At 43.8% G+C, this 17,045-nt stretch overlaps 1 protein-coding gene across 1 annotated transcript in view; it reads left to right on the top strand.

The window, feature by feature from the left end:
• LOC143593525 (zinc finger CCCH domain-containing protein 39-like) overlaps positions 1-16,109 on the top strand; it is a 41,633-nt gene extending 25,524 nt beyond the window's left edge. Inside the window, exons 3-4 of the mRNA XM_077073133.1 lie at positions 14,347-15,060; positions 15,868-16,109. Of these exons, the coding sequence (XP_076929248.1) occupies positions 14,347-15,060; positions 15,868-16,109 (956 nt within the window). The remainder of the gene's footprint in view (positions 1-14,346; positions 15,061-15,867) is intronic.
• Positions 16,110-17,045: the final 936 nt, after the last annotated feature.

Here is a 17,045-nt window from a genome sequence, read left to right on the forward strand (position 1 = left end):
TGTATCAGCTTAATATTGCGTGATACTATGTAATAGGGCATACATCTCCTTGTGGAGTTGATGTGGTATTTGTAGTGCTAGGGTTTCCAATTATTGGGCTCAGACCCAATTAGGGCCTTTTTGGCCTCCTCCTATTGCTTTGCGCCACGTGTCCTTGGGACACCTGGTGCTTTTTCATTGATTATTCTCTGACCCATTTGCAATCACGTGGTAGCACATGGGTTTTGCTGAGTTGTCCACCTTTCATTGGCAGCTGTCAACATCAGCATATTCTTATTCCTTAAAAAGATACCTTCTGGAAGGTTGTCTGACGTGCACAATCAAGGTTGTCCTTATCCTGATTTGGATAAGGACGAGGTTGATTATGTGCATGTGTGATATGCGCCTATCCTGAGGATGCGCGAGGTCTTCTCTTTATTCTCACGCGCAGATGTTTCATGCGCAGATGTGATATGCACAAGCATGTGATATGCGCCACGCGCAGATGTGATATGCGTGAGCATGTGATATGCGTCACGCGCGGATGCGATATGCATATATGGTGCGTGAGCATGTGATACGCGTGAGCATATGTGATGCGTGAGCATATGTGATGCCTGAGCATATGTGATGCATGAGCATATGTGATGCCTGAGCATGTGATGCATGAGCATATGTGATATGCGCCATGCACATAGGTTTTGGCTTTGTGCCTTCATAATATCTTGATTTCAAGCCTCTTGTCTATATCTTGTGGGTTGACCCGCCTCGCTCGATGTTGAGGCGGGTACATATCTCTTCAAGCCCCCCCAGTCTAATGTGTGTCTTGTCTCGCGCGAGCGAGGTAAGATAGATATTAGACTTAATAGTTTGCTCTTTTAATAGGGTTTTGTCTTTTTCTTCTTATTACTCATCGTTGCGCGAAATTCTATCCTTTTGGTTGAAACGAATCGTCCATGTACGTGGTTGGTTGTTGCTGACATGCGTAAGTGATGGAGACGTGTCAGACTTTTCATGTGCTCGAGGTGCTACAGTTGCCTTTCATGTCCCCTCACATAGTGTCAGGAACACGTGTCGCGCTTGCGTTGGTCCGTACCTGCGAGTGGTGGCGCGTGAACTCTGGCAGCACCTGTATCGTTTCTTTTCGTGTCCCCTCACACAGTGTCAGGGACACGTGTCGCGCTCGCGTTGGCTTACACCTGCGAGTGGGGGCGCGTGAAGTCCGATCAGTACCAATTTTTCTCTCTCCTGGGCCTATAAAAGCAAGCCCTTTGAGTTCTTTATCCTTCATCTTCTTTGTTGTTTATTCAGAGCTTTCCTTTTTTTCTATTCCGATTAAGTGCCTATCTTCCAGATTTCCGTTCTTCAGAAGCAACTTGTGCCTGACTCTGTTGTATGTCTGATAGCCCAGACAACACAATCTCCCCCAGCAATCGCCACGTGAAATCGTTAGTAATGTCTACGTTGAAGAAGACCGGCAAGGGGAAGAGGGCTGCTGAGGCCTCATCGGAGGAGGTAGGGAAGACCAAGGCAGTGAAGAAGTGGGATGAGATCCCCTGTAAACTGAGGCAGTCCGATTTTGACAGCCTTATCGCCTCTCAGGGTTTTCTCCCTGAGTATGGCTGCATGCTGCCGGCGGCCGGGCAAACGGCGGCGGACCCGCCCACCGGCTATATATCCCTTTATTGCCATTTTTTCACCCACTGCAACCTTCGTCTCCCGATGACAAGGTTTGTGGGTGCGCTGCTTAGGTTTTATGGGATTCATATATCCCAAGTCCATCCGTTTGGACTCGTGCGCATGACTCACTTTGAGTTCATGTGCAAATCTCAGCGCGAGGAGCCCACCCCTCGGCGTTTTCAGTTTTTTTATAAGCCCAAGATCCAAGATTCTTGGTTCTCATTTATTCCTCGCAGTCAGAAGGTCAAGTGCTGCACTGTTTCATTCAAGAGCCTTCATGACTGGTCTTAGAGATTTTTCTATATCAGGGCTGGTGTGATCCCCATCCGCATGACCATGCGCGCGATCTCTTCTGCGCCTGCGGATGTGGGTGTCTTCAAGAACCCAACTGGCGCCTGGGTAAAAAAGTTGACTGGCGAACCATCCCCCGCCAAGAACATTTGCGAGGAGGCGCTGGTGGGGGTTGGTATGAGCAGGAGGTAGGCCGACAGCGCGACTGAGCCCGTTATCCAAGTTGACCGGCTTGTGTAAGTTAACTCATTGCATTACTTCTGCGCGAATATAATTCGTTTTGCTGATATCATTTGACTTGTTTTGTGCAGTCAGCAAGAAGTATGTCCACGCCGCCTATGATAAGCATATGGAGGGTGGCTCCGTCGCGCTGGGCGCTGGGGAGGTTGGCTTCCCCGATCGCTTCGATGACATGTTCATCCCTGTTGATCTGGGATTTCGCTTTGACAGCGACGCGCCTGGTAAGCCTTTGTACTTATGCTTATGCCTTTATAATACCAGATTTGGCTAACCTTTCTGTTGCGTGTATTGTAGACGCGCTTGAGAACTACGAGCTAGAACTCGCGGAAGAGGAGGAGGAGGAGGAGGCTGAGGTGCCCCAACTAAAGCGTAAAGCTAAGGGGAAAACTGGCGCAGGGGCCAGTAAGAAACAGAAGAAAGATGTTGCCCCTGTTGCTCAGGATCCTCCTACTCAGGCGAGGGGACTTGAGAAAACCCAGGAGTTTACCTCCAAGTTTTCCTTGTCTTCCCTGCCTCAAAATGTGGGCAGACCTCCTGTCCACACGAGGTATGGTGCCGCTACCTCCTCCCTTCGCGCGGCGGAAAAGAGAAGCGGCGTTGCGCCTGCCGTTTCCTCTTCGCCAGGTATACTTTATACTTTATGGTTTTATGAGCGTTATTCTGATAGGATTACTAATGAATCTTTTCTCTCAAATGCTTGTAGAGCCGGCGACGTTGGTGGATCAACCTCAGGCGCAACAAGGTGCCGAGGCTGCGCCGGAGGTCGCTTCGAAGTCCCCTGTTTTACCCTCAAAAAAGGGGAGAATGGACTTCATGGCGATGTTTAACTCGCGAACGGCGGTGCGCCAAGGTATGTATTGCACTTTTATTTTCTGACTTTTCTCTTTTTAATTCAAGTCAGAACCATTTCTTTTGTTGATTTTTTCATAGGAGTCATTGCTGGCGTACAAGCTGCTGGCGGCACTGCTGGCGCCGGTGCCAGCGCCGTTGGTTCTGCTCCTGCTCCTGCAAGCGCTGAATCTCCCCTCATCGGGATTACTAAGGAGCAGGAGGCCGTTTTACGCGCCGATCTGGCGGCGTCGAGGCCTCCCTCACCTCCTCCTGCGCGCAGCCCTCGCGAGACTGGTTTTGGTTCTTCCAGGTCGCAGGAGAAAAGGCCTGTTTCAGAGGAGGATGAGGAGGTTCAAGTTGAAGACTCCGACGGCGGCCGCGCCAGCCCTGCAGCGCCACGAGATTTCACGGCGCAGTCTTCTCGTGGGGCTGGCGCTGACTTTTCTGCTTCATCCCCGCAGGTATAGGTTCGTTTTGCTCCGCTGCGCGGACTTCCATATTAGTGTTTTGATGACTTAGATCATTACTTTGTGTTTGCAGGAAGCCGATCACATTTACCGCCCGAGATGGAATATTACTGAGGACAGCTCATTTCAGTCCATGGGTGTGTGTGAGGACTTCTGGGCTCATTCTGTGCCTCCAGCTGAAAGGAGGTTTCAGGAGGACCGCGCTCGCGAAGACTTGCTCAACGATCATCTGTTTGCTGGGTCGGCTTTCTTTGCTGCCTCCCAAGAGCTTCGCTATGATTACGTAAAGGTACGTGATGCTCTTGCGGAAGCCAAGCAAGAGGCTAAAGTGTCTGCTTGGAATCTTTCTGATGCTCGAGAGAGAGCTGAGAAACTCCAAGCAGAGCTCAGCGAGAACAGAGCAAGTGCCAACACCGCCTTCGTGAAGCGCGGGCATGAGCTACAGGCTGCGCGGGAGAAGCTACAGGCGGCCGAGGCGGACGCGGCCAAGTACGCGCGTAGAGTGCGCGACTTGGAGCTGGACGCGGAGGCGCGTGACCAAGCTCTTGTCCAGTCTATAACTGACAAATCATCATTGGAGAGTGAGGTTGCGCGCCTGAAGAAGGAGCTGGCGGCCGCGCGGGCCGAGAAAGATGAAGCCTTAGCGATGGCAGCGTCTAGCCAGGAAGCACTCGATGTTGCGCGAGCGGAAAAAGAAGAAGCCTTGGCGGCAGCAGCGTCCGACAAAGAGGAGCTGAAACAGACCAAGGAAACTGTTGAGTTGTTAAACTCTCAGATTCCTGCCCTCGAGACGACTGTTTCTTCCCTCGCGCAGGATCGCCAATGGCTAGTCTCACAGGGTATGACTCATTGCGCTTATGCGATGAAATACTCAGACGAGTTTCAGGCCCTTGTGATGGATTGCAACGCTGCCTCGCGCTTGGTGGGTCGAGCTGAAGGGTTTAAAGATGGCTGTGAATATAGCATGCTGAAGAAGAACCCATCCGACTACCCTTATCAGCTCGACGTTGTCTGCGCGGACATGGCCGAGATGGGGGAGAAGTATTTGAATACTCCCATTCCCATCCTTGCGCAGGTATTTTAACCTTAATGAATTTACCTTGACTTATTTTCCTAGTCTTTTGGTACTCATATTTTTCCTTATGATTTGCAGATATCCGCGCTCGCAGACCAGCCCGATCTCGGCGCGCTAAAGAAATTACTTGACGAGTGCGAAGGGGCTGGTGGCGGCGATGATGGCGCGGGGAATGCTGCCCCTGCTAGCGGCTCTGGCGTGGCCAAAGGACCCGCTCCTGACACTATTGTGATAGAAGGCGACTCCATTCAGGACGAACATCTTGACTATGGTCAGTTTGGAGATGACGAGGAGTGGGCTGCGCCAGATGCTGAGGGCGGTGATGAGGACGATGAAGAGGCTGACGTCGACGTGGAGACTTGAGAAGCCCTTCATGTTTTTTTTTTTTTTTTTATTTGTAGTTTGTATCTCATCATCTTGTAAACTTGTAAATTTCAATGCTTTGGAATGAAATTTTGTTTTTCCCTTATTCGCATCTTGCGCATTCCCCATTCATCTCTTTATATTGCATGTTTGCTTGTTGAATATAAGATATGCTTGCACGTTGAAATAAGAACAAGGTTGTAAGGAAATTATTATACTTAATCCTTGTCATATTGTAAGTGATTTTGCCATATCTTGATTATGTTGACACGTGCCTTGGCGTTTCATTATTCCTCTTTTGCGCGACGTTATCGCGCATTTATTATAGGGAATTATGAGTTTTTTAGCCTTTACGTGTCAGTGTGTTACTCAGATATCCATTACAATTTCATGCGCGACCTCGACCTGAGACCTTAACAACTATGTTTTGGCATTTGCTTTGCCTTAGTTGTGCTTAGGTATTTTTATGGTCAGGCTGCGCAGCATGTAGGATGGATGTTGTGAGTGATTTGAGCTAAGGCTCACATTATTGGGCTAAGGCCCTGAGCTAAGGCTCATATTATTGGGCTAAGACCCTGACGTTTTAGAGTTAAGACTCGTTAACGAGTTTGAACTTGAAGCTCGCGCATGTATGTTTTACTTCGTTTTATTTTGTTTTGATGTCAATACAATGTTGTCATATTGCTCAAAATTAATAAAGGGAAGTGTGAAACATGTATGCAAAAGGTAATAGAATCCACATTAAGAGAAGATAACGCGTATCATTATTCATAATGGCTTCATTGATTACAAATTTGACAATTTTTACAGGAAACATTTTCTAAGCTGTGCCGCATTCCATGCGCGCGGGATCTTCTTTCCATTCAAATCTTTTAAAGCGTATGCGCCTTTTCCCAATTCTTCGGAGACTTGATAAGGTCCCTCCCAATTGGGGGACATCTTTCCCGGGGGTATGGCGCGGCTAGCTTCATTGTTTCGAAGGACAAAATCATTCTTCTTGAAGTGGCATTCTTTCACGCGCTGATTGTAATATTTTTCCAGTTTTTTCTTGTATTTGGCTTCACTGATGATAGCCGCCTCTCTGCGCCCTTCAAGTAAGTTGAGATCCAACCTCCTTTCGCGCTCGTTATCAATCTTGTTCATCATGAGCACTCTATGGGATGGGCATCCAACTTCTGCTGGAATCATAGCCTCCGTTCCATAGGTTAGGCTGAACGGGGATTCGCCATTGCTGGTTTTGCTTAATGTCCTGTGCGCCCACAGGACATTAGGTAGCTCGTCGACCCAAGAATGGGATTCTCCCTCCAACCTTTTCTTCAGCCCATTTAGCAAGCTTTGGTTCGCGCGCTCCACTTGGCCATTCCCCTGAGGGTGGTATACTGAAGTGAAAATTTGGTTGATGCGCAACTCCTTGAGCCAGCTGTATATCTTCCTGTCAGTGAATTGTTTGCCATTGTCGCTCACAATTTCCATGGGAAGGCCAAAACGGCATATGATGTGGCTCCAGATAAATTGCTTCATCGCCTCGGCTGTGATTTTTGCTAGTGGCTTGGCTTCAACCCATTTTGTGAAATAGTCTACTGCCACTACCAAAAATTTTACTCGCCCTTGCGCTTGCGGTAGGGGACCCACAATATCGATTGCCCATTTGTGGAAAGGCCATGCAGAGGTCACCGGAATCAAGTTGTTCTTTGGCCGCATGGTGTTTGGCGCATAGCTCTGACATGCTTTGCATTTTTGGATCTCTTTTAATGCGTCCAAGTACATGCCTGGCCAATAGTAACCTGCGCTCATTGCCTTGGCAACCACCATGCGCGGGCCAGCATGTATTCCACAGATTCCTTCGTGTATCTCTCTGATCACATAGCTTGCTTCCTCAGCATCTAGGCATTTCATGAGCGGTCCAAGATAAGAGCGTCGATATAATGTACCATCAAGCAGTTCATAGTTCTGCGACTTGTGTCTTATCTTCCTCGCCTGTGCGCGATCGTCCGGTACCTTTCCCTCCGTCAAGAATTCCATTATTGGAGTTATCCATGATGAAGGGGTTGTATGAGTTACAAGGACAGACTTCGCTACCACCGACGGTTTGCTCATTACTTCTACCCTGACATCTTTGCCAAAGTGATCGAAGCTGGTTGATGCCATCTTACTCAGCGCGTCGGCAGATTTGTTTTCACTGCGCGGAATATGTATGATTCTGAAGCAGTCAAATTGCTCGATGAGCTTTTTCGCCTGCTCTAGATACAGAGGCATGGTGTTCTCCTTGGCATCATAAAGGCCATTGACCTGTGCTGCTACCAAGTATGAATCAACATGGGCCTCTAGCTTTTTAACTCCGAATTTGTGCGCGAGCGCAGGCCAGCCAGCAGGGCTTCATACTCAGCTTCATTGTTGGTGCTCTTGAAGTCCAACCTGATGGCGTAAGTATATTCCTGATTCTCTGGATCCACCAGTTTGAGGCCTGCGCCGGATCCTTCATTGTTTGAATCTCCGTCAGTGAATAATCTCCAAACATTTTCTTCATCATTGGCTCGCGGAGGATCTACCTCGCGCTGAGCCTCTTCAATTTTTCCCTCAGGGATTTCTGCGATGAAATCAGCTAAGACTTGTCCCTTTATTGCTGGACGGGGCTTATAGGCGATCGTGTGCTCTCCTAATTCCAGCGCCCATTTTGTCAGCCTTCCCGAGAGCGCGGGACGCCGCAAGACTTGCTGGATGTTGTAACCAGTTAGAACTTCAATAGGGTGACCATTGAAATATCTATGAAGCTTGCGCGACGCGTGTGTTAGTGACAAAACTAACTTTTCCATGATGGAGTAGCGCGTCTCAGGATCTGTCAGCACCCGACTCACATAGTATATTGGCGTTTGGATTCCCTTGCGATCCACCAACAATACTGCGCCGATGGCGCGCTCTCCTGCTGATAGGTACAATGTCAAGATTTCACCAGGAAGTGGAGCTGTGAGCGCAGGCAGATTTATCAAACATTCTTTTATCTCACTGAAAGCTTGCTCGGCCTCAGGAGTCCATTTGAATTGGCTTTTCTTTAAGCAATTTCTCAATGTGTTGACAAATGGGGTAGATTTGCTTGCATGGTTCGCTAGGAACCTGTTGATTGATACCAATCTCCCATTCAACTTTTGGACTTCTTTCATGGTGGATGGCGAGGGCATGTCAAGGATGGCCTCCACCTTCTCTGGGTTCACCTTGAAACCATCCTTGGTGACCATTACACCTAGGAATTTTCCTTCTTGTACGCCGAAAGTGCATTTGCTCGGATTGAGCTTCATGTTAACTTCCTTTAGGCGCCCAAGGGTTTCTTCGATGTCTTTGAGCATTTGTTTTTCCTCCCTGCTTTTGATCACCAAATCATCCACGTAGACTTCTAGGTTTCTTCCAATTTGCTCGTTGAAAACGGCATCCATAAGTCTTTGGTAGGTGGCTCCCGCATTCTTCAAACCAAAGGGCATTTTTGTGTAACAAAAAACACCCTTGTCTGTTCTGAAGGCGGTCTTGTCCTCGTCTTGTGGTGCCATTTGAATCTGGTGATAGCCCTTGTAGGCATCCAGGAAACATTTGAGCTTGAATGGCGCCACGGAGTCCACCTTTGCGTCGATGTTTGGGAGGGGGTAACAATCTTTTGGGCATGCTTTGTTGAGGTCCTTGAAGTCAATGCACATCCTCCACGACCCGTTACTTTTCTTTACCATCACAGGATTGGCTACCCATGTCTGGTATCGTATCGGGCGGATGATGTTTGCGCGCAGTAGATCCTCAACCTGCTCATTCATGGCCTTCGCCTTCTCATCCCCCATGACTCTCTTTTTTTGAGCAATTGGCTCTACAGACTTGAACGTGTTGAGAGAATGTTGCGCCAGGTCTCGCGGAACCCCAGTCATATCAGAGTGTTGCCACGCGAAGACCGACATATATGCTGTGAGCAATCTTTTCATTCTCAACCTCGTGTCGTCTGATATCGTAGCGCCAATTGTGATTGTCTGCTCCGGGAATTTTGGGTTGAGAATCCATTCCTCTGGCGCGTTGTCTGCCATTGGAAGTTTCATTCTCCCTTCCCGCGGAGTACTTGTCACTGCACACAAATGATCTCGGTATACAAATGTTACACCTGTTGGTGTTGGGAACCCCAACGCGCCGTGCGCTGGCGACGGTATGGCGTTGAATTGGGCAATCGTTCCTCTACCCAAGATCATATTGTGGCATGAAGTGGTGGGCAAGACCAAGAAGTTGACAACTTCGGCTCGCTTGTGTTTCTCATCCCCCATAGTTAGTTCAAATTGTATTTGACCTAGGGGATGAATGATTTCATTTGAAACACCAGAGATTGGTGCATTCACAATTTCAAGCCTTGCTTGGTCTGCTGGATCTAGCTTCCTGAAACATTGCTCATACATGATGTCTGATTCGCTGCCAGTGTCCACCAGGACTTTTGACACTTCATAATGAGCAATGTGTGTAGTGATGACAAGAGGACTGCTGATAGAAGGGCCTCCCCTGATTCTTGGGAAGATTACTTGTTGCTCGCGTCAATCTCCTTGGATTTGCGCGCTTCTCTTTCTTGATCTTTGCCCTTGCCTTCCTCCCTCGGCTACACAGATTCTTTTGAACTTTTTACTGGCAGAGGCTCCTTCTGGTTGTTCATTTTCTGGTCTTGAGTTTTTCACCAGGTGAGCCAGCTTGCCTGATTTCACATCTTTTTCAATTGCATCCTTCAAGTGCTGGCATGCATCAGTGTTGTGTCCTGTGGACTTGTGAAACTCACAATACTTGCCACTGTTTGATGGTCCCTTGTGGTGTAGTGGCTTGGGGCTTTTGAACTGGACATTCTCAGTGCTTAACACTTGTGAAGGCGTTTTAGTGAGGGGAGTCCATATTCTTGGCAGAGGTCTGTTAGGATCTCTGCCGCCTTCCCTCTTGTCACCCTCCCCGCGATTACGAACGTCTTTTTGGGGCTGGGGTGAGCTTGGTTGCGCCTGCTTTTCTGCAGAAGAAAAACTGGTTGGTTGCAACCTGGACCATACAGAGTTCTGTTTGCCCCTTCTTTCGTTGTTGCGCGGTGCCTCTGCTTGATGCCCTTTTTCTCTCGCTCTATCTTGGGCAATTTGTTTTTCATTTCTCGCGAAGACTCGCGATGCTTCCATTAGCTTGGCCCAAGTGGTTGGCATGCCATCTCTGCTTACGAGAGCTCGGCGGAGTTGATCACTGCGCGCGCCTTGTATAAAGGCCACGCGCAATAGTTGCTCAGTGATACCTCCGATTGCCAGAGACTCCTGATTGAAACGAGTTATGTAGTCTTCAATCGTTTCATCATTCCTGCGCACGCAGTGCATGATGTCATCAGGGTCGCGCGTGTGTCTGCGCTGTTGTACGAAGTGAGCTTGGAACTTTTCCAATAGTTCCTCGAACCCATCGATTTGCCCAGTAGGCAAGCTTTCGAACCAGACACGCGCCGCGCCCGTGAGGCAGCGAGCAAACATGTGACACCATGTTGGCATCGTCCAGCTTTCTAGGTTTCCGGTGTTGTAAAAACCTTGTAAGAAATCGTCTGGATCTGTTGTGCCGTCATATTTGCCCAAACCACTTGGCATCTTGGTTTTGTGCTGAATGGGAGCCTTCGCTATGCGCTCAGTGAATTTTGAATGTTTCACCAAGATGGCTGGCCTGTACGGTGTGGTTACGTCCACTTGCCCTCTCACTTGTGGGCTGTATGGTGTGTACAGATCCAGATCGGCTTTGGCTCCAGGCGCCATGTTCACGTGCGCGCGGAGCTGTGAGCCTCCTGCATGAGTATCTCGCGTCTTCCTCATGCTGTGCACTTCTTCATCACTAAACTCAGCGTGTTCAGTGTGAACAGAGTGACCCTCTTCCGGCGCGCGCGCCCTTTTTGTTCCTTGAATGGTTTGCTTATCAAACGCTAGCCTTTGTGTTCTGTGTTTGACCAGCTCATTGTACTTGTCCATTAGACGTCGTTGCTCGTTTATGAGCCATTCTTTAGGGTCATTGGTTTCATCTTCTGGACCCATTGGTCCTTTTTGTTTCGCGCCGGTAAGATTTTGGAACGTGAGATCGTCTGGAGGAGTTTCAGTCTGGCCATGAGGAGTTGTGATGAAGGGATGGTTACTGGTGGTGCGCGTAGAATCACGCGGCACCCTCAGAAACTGCTGTCCCTCATTAACATCCTCACGCTCAATATCCTCCAGAACTTGATCGCTGTTACGAACACCAGAAACCATGGTGAAATTTTTTTTTTTTTAGAGAACTGATGAGATTTTGTTGCCGTTGTAACAGGTGATGGCGCCAATGAAGAAACGTGGATAGACTCACTGGTAGACGATCAACTTTCCTCGGGTGTGATTATGCTATTACACCGATGGTTCTCTGGAATCTGGATTCTTCCACCTACAAAATGAACAACACCGTAAACTTACCCCTCAGAAAGGGACAGAGGGGTCCTCTTTGGGGTAACCCTCCGGTGTGAGAATAAGAGTTTGTAGAAGAAGATAATAATCTGAGAGTAAGGAATTGGAGTGTATCAGCTTAATATTGCGTGATACTATGTAATAGGGCATACCTCTCCTTGTGGAGTTGATGTGGTATTTATAGTGCTAGGGTTTCCAATGATTGGGCTCAGACCCAATTAGGGCCTTTTTGGCCTCCTCCTATTGCTTTGCGCCACGTGTCCTTGGGACACCTGGTGCTTTTTCATTGATTATTCTCTGACCCATGTGCAATCACGTGGTAGCACATGGGTTTTGCTGAGTTGTCCACCTTTCATTGGCAGCTGTCAACATCAGCATATTCTTATTCCTTAAAAAGATACCTTCTGGAAGGTTGTCTGACGTGCACAATCAAGGTTGTCCTTATCCTGATTTGGATAAGGACGAGGTTGATTATGTGCATGTGTGATATGCGCCTATCCTGAGGATGCGCGAGGTCTTCTCTTTATTCTCACGCGCAGATGTTTCATGCGCAGATGTGATATGCACAAGCATGTGATATGCGCCACGCGCAGATGTGATATGCGTGAGCATGTGATATGCATCACGCGCGGATGCGATATGCGTGAGCATATATGGTGCGTGAGCATGTGATACGCGTGAGCATATATGGTGCGTGAGCATGTGATGCGTGAGCATATGTGATGCCTGAGCATATGTGATGCATGAGCATATGTGATGCCTGAGCATGTGATGCCTGAGCATATGTGATATGCGTGAGCATATGTGATATGCGCCATGCACATATGTTTTGGCTTTGTGCCTTCATAATATCTTGATTTCAAGCCTCTTGTCTATATCTTGTGGGTTGACCCGCCTTGCTCGATGTTGAGGCGGGTACATATCTCTTCACATATCATAAAGGTGAAAGTGGCTCCACATATTCGAATATACAGTCGTCTCCACGTGTTTATAGTTTTTAATTAATAATATTTTTTTATATAGTTTTTAATTAATAATATTTTTTTATATGTTATGTTTGTTTTTGTTTATATGTTTTGTTTTTTAATAGACCCATGTAGTCTCAAAAGAACACAACAAATAATGTCAATTTACTATGTAATTGTTTATATTTAAATTGCCGTAAATGTACGAAGACTTTGTATTAAGTATATTGTTAAATTTGTATTGTAATAATTTATTAAATATTTTATTTTAATTAACTACTCGTGTCATACGTGGGTCTTAAGCTAGTGTGTATGTTGGAACCTGTAAATGACTAATGTGCTAAAGGCCAAACAGCTTATCATGAGAAATCAGTTGTTCTTCACTATAAAGAATAAATAATAAAGATTGTTTCCAAAGACTGATTTAGAAGAACTGATGTTATAATATAACTGGTCTTGAAGTATTGCTTATAACAAAGGATTGATATTGAAAAATAAAGGTCTTGAAGTAACAAATCATAAAGCAATTGTTATGTGATCTTCATTTTAAGTTTGCTTTGTATTTTATTAGTAGTTTTTGTTTAAGTTAGTTTATCAGTTGTTTGTAACGATTTCTATTAGATGCCGTTTCAACCTTTAGCTCATCAGCGTTTTCATTTTGTATAAATGATCAAGAGAGTCTCCTAATCATTAACACTTTTCATTGTAATTTTACACGCATCTTATAAGTACCACATAGTACAATCAGAGAAGATGAGCTAATGGTGAAGCGAAGTAGTATATACTTGTAATAACGTATCTTGAATTATACCATAGTTACCATAGATTTAGATTTAAACATACATGATTACAATAGATTGGAGGTTGATATGCTAGCCAAATGATAACATAAACGGTAAGAGTTCATACTTCTTAAAGCGCAAGTCTCCGTATTACATTACATGGAATCCGTAATTACGATACTTTGTTTGATTCGGTTTAAATTTTAAGCGATTCATCGGTTTTAAGTAATCAAAAACCATTACTAGACTATATAGTAGGTATAGGGGATACATATTTGCTAACTTGTTGCACGAAACTTAGGATAATTCTTTAATTATACATATTTAAATTTAAATTATTAAGATAAAAATTAATGAATATCCCCATGATTATTGCTTAGCCGTTTGAAAGAAGGTTTTAGGGTTTAGTCCCCTTGTAAAACCTCCATTGCAGTCATGTTCTAGATCAAACTCACATGGATATCATCACATTCCTTTTATGTAAAAATCATTAATGCATAGATACACAGAGATTGCATATATTTTCCTTAATTACATTTACTTTTTTATCATTAAGGTGTACATAATAAATACATACCTCTTAATCTTTCTCACTAATTCATTTAGGGTTTCATCATTTTTTCTTCTTGCCGCCGATTATTCTTCTCAAGTCACCAAGAAAGTTACTTGATTGTCAACTTTTTGCACAGGTTTGATTTTATTTTTTTACATAATTTTTTGTGGGTTTTTAGTTTTACCCAAAATTATGATCCATGTAGTCTTGAATTTCAATCTTTTTGATTCATTTGCCTATGAAGGATCTTTGATCATCATCTCATTATCAGTTTAAGGGCAAAAAAAATTCAGGGTTTTTAATTTTAAGCCCAAATCTATAATCTTGAAAATTTTGTAAACGTTTTGAATTCACAAAACTCTGAAAAAAGATGATTTTATGCATTTGATGAATTTTATTTGATATAAAAATGAAATCTTGAGTGTTTAAACTTTCTTGATTATTATGTACTCTGTTTCTTGATTATTGTACTGTTAATGTCTTGTTTTTTTCTTTATTGTATGCATGCAGCAATTGTACCGATTCTAATTAAAACTCTTAGAAAATAATAAGTTAATCCCCATAATTTGTATGATTTGAGTTAAAAAGGTTTAATTTTTAGCAACTTACATTGTGTGTGTTGTACTGTTGTTGATGTCTCTAACTGAATTTTGACCCAAAGTTTTGTAATTATTGACCAGATTCAGATTCTTTGACAATGATTCAACAAAATGAATCAAACTCCAAGTTTGAAGTCAACATGAACCCTGCAAAGTCAACATCTTTCCGCCCCGGTGGTCAAAGATCCACCTTCTCAAACCTCCCTGTGAATAGAGGAACCACTCACATATTCTACAAGACTAGAATATGCCAGAAGTTTCTAGAAGGAAACTGTCGTAATGGTGACGGCTGCACGTTCGCTCACGGCCCTAATGATCTGCGTGAGCCGCCGCCAAATTGGCAAGAACTTGTGAAAGATAACAATAACAATAACAATAATGGTAATAATAATAATAATAATAATAATAATAATAATAATAATAGAGGTGGGAACTGGAATGATGATCAGAAAATAATTCACCGAATGCGGATTTGTAGAAAGTTTGTTAACGGGGAAGAATGCCCGTATGGAGAAAAGTGTAATTTTCTCCATGAAAGTCCTGCGAAGTTCAAGGTTGAAGCAGGAATGGATAGTGGAAGAGCAAGAGAGAGTTCTGTGATCAACATTCAAACTGCTGTTGACTATGGTAAAAGTAAGACCGAGGCCGGTCAAGATGCTTTTACCACTGTCAAGACTGATCAAGATGGCTCGCGAGTGAAGACGAGTTTTTGGAAAACTCAAATTTGTGGCAAATGGGAAACTACTGGCCATTGCATATATGCAGATAAATGTCACTTTGCTCATGGGCTTGCAGGTTTGAATTCATTCAATTTGTGATAAAAAAATGAAAACTTCCCTTGTGAAATATCATATATACCCTTGAAAACTAGTTAAAATGTCATATTTACCTATTTGACTATTTCAATTTTATGGGTATATTAGATATTTTAAGTCTGATTTGGGTATATGATATTTTGCAAGATCGTAAGAATATATATATATGAAATCTACTTCAGTTATATTAGCTTAAACGAACGGCTACATATTAACTTGTTAATAAAGTCGAACATATATTTTCTTGGTTTAATGAAACAGATAAATCTCACAATTTAAGAAAATATCGTTGACAGGTAGAAGCGAAAATTTCAAGTTAAAAATGGGTAAATATGATATTTTTGAGTTTAAGAGAAATAAGGGTAAAGCCGCCATCTATTGACTTGTTTTAATGAAAATTTCAAGAAAATATCCCAACTAGTTTTTAAGGGTATATTATATATAATATATGATATTTTAAGTTTGAGTTTGGTATATATGATAGATATTTTATAAGTTTGTAAGAGTAGTAATGACAAATTCTGCAGTATTGCAGGAGTGTTTTTGTTGTTTGTAAAGATGGGAACTTGATAGTTAACTTTCACTATATTTTCGGGTCCACATAAGACTTTCTTGTATATAAAGTTAGGAGCTTTTGGTCTTTTTTGATATAAAGATATGAAAATACAATTAATACTTGATATTTGAGCAATTTTTCTTATTTTTGTTCATGTTAGAACTTAGAACACACAACACGCATGCACTAGTACATATAATGTAATTGCACATTATGATGCATCTTTGTAAGCGTCAATAACAATATTCTTGTTTCTGTCAAAGCTACACAATCCGGCTGGACATGCTAGCGGTTCGGTTGCTGCCCAAATGGTCAACTGTCCCACCACCGAACCATCGGCTACTGGCTCAGCAGTCGCTGCGGTTCCTGTTGCACGGAAAGGTATTGGAAAAGGGTTCTTGAAATTAGCAAATAGGAAGCTGAGCGGCATCTATGGAGACTGGATCGGTGATGATGAGGATGATTTGAGTTAACTAGAGTTTGACAGCCATTGGAGCTAAAATAAATTGATCTTTTTAGGTATTGGATTTTATATGTTTTTTGGTTCTTATTCCAAATAAAACTCATTTGCATGTTGTTTTCCATTGGTTCTTGAATATTTTAGATGATTTTCTGCATGAACGAATTTGATTATGTATGTGTAAACTTATTGCTAATTTCACCATCATCTCTATCACCAAATATACGGTGCCCGCACATAATGTATATATGTGTGAACCATCGTGTGGGCAAAAGTGAAATTGCACAAATTTTGACGTTATTTTACTAATTTCGTGAAAATAACGTTAAAAGTGATGGAAGGTTAATCAGGCATCATGTGGTGGCGTTGATAGCCAAAAGACAATGGTACATGCACCAATCGGCGGTGTCCCGATGGTTGAGTGTTATGTGCCATATGTCCAAGGCTTTATGTCTTTCTATTCCTAAAGGGTAGAGGTAAGACTGTCTACATCTTACTCTCCTCAGACCCTACCATAGCTTCGCTATTGATGAAATATACTGGGTTGGATGATGATGATGATGGTGATCTCTATCACCAAACTCTGACCTATCACCCAAATTCGAATAAACTATGTAACCCAAAAATGACCCGGTGAAATTATCCTTGAATTATAGTGTTGTTCTGTTTTAAGATCCTTGTTACAAGGAAACTTCTTACATCTTATTCTAGTAATGAATATATGAAAACTTCACAAGACATATGTTAATACATATGCCTGATTCCTTAACAAATGTAACATATCATCTTGTGTTCTCTGCATGCGATCGGGACGTAGGTGGCTGATATCTCAAGGTTTAGAATGGAATTTAAATTTGAGCCTTTTCTTTCTTTAAATGCTAATTAGTTATCAACCATCTTACAATAACTATTTTCAGAAAATATATTAGGACCGTTTTGAGAAATCTTC

Source organism: Bidens hawaiensis, unplaced genomic scaffold (genome assembly GCF_021521415.1).
Source record: "Bidens hawaiensis isolate Kalapana, Puna unplaced genomic scaffold, B.hawaiensis_p1.1 tig00042292_1, whole genome shotgun sequence".
Classification (NCBI taxonomy): Eukaryota; Viridiplantae; Streptophyta; class Magnoliopsida; order Asterales; family Asteraceae; genus Bidens; species Bidens hawaiensis.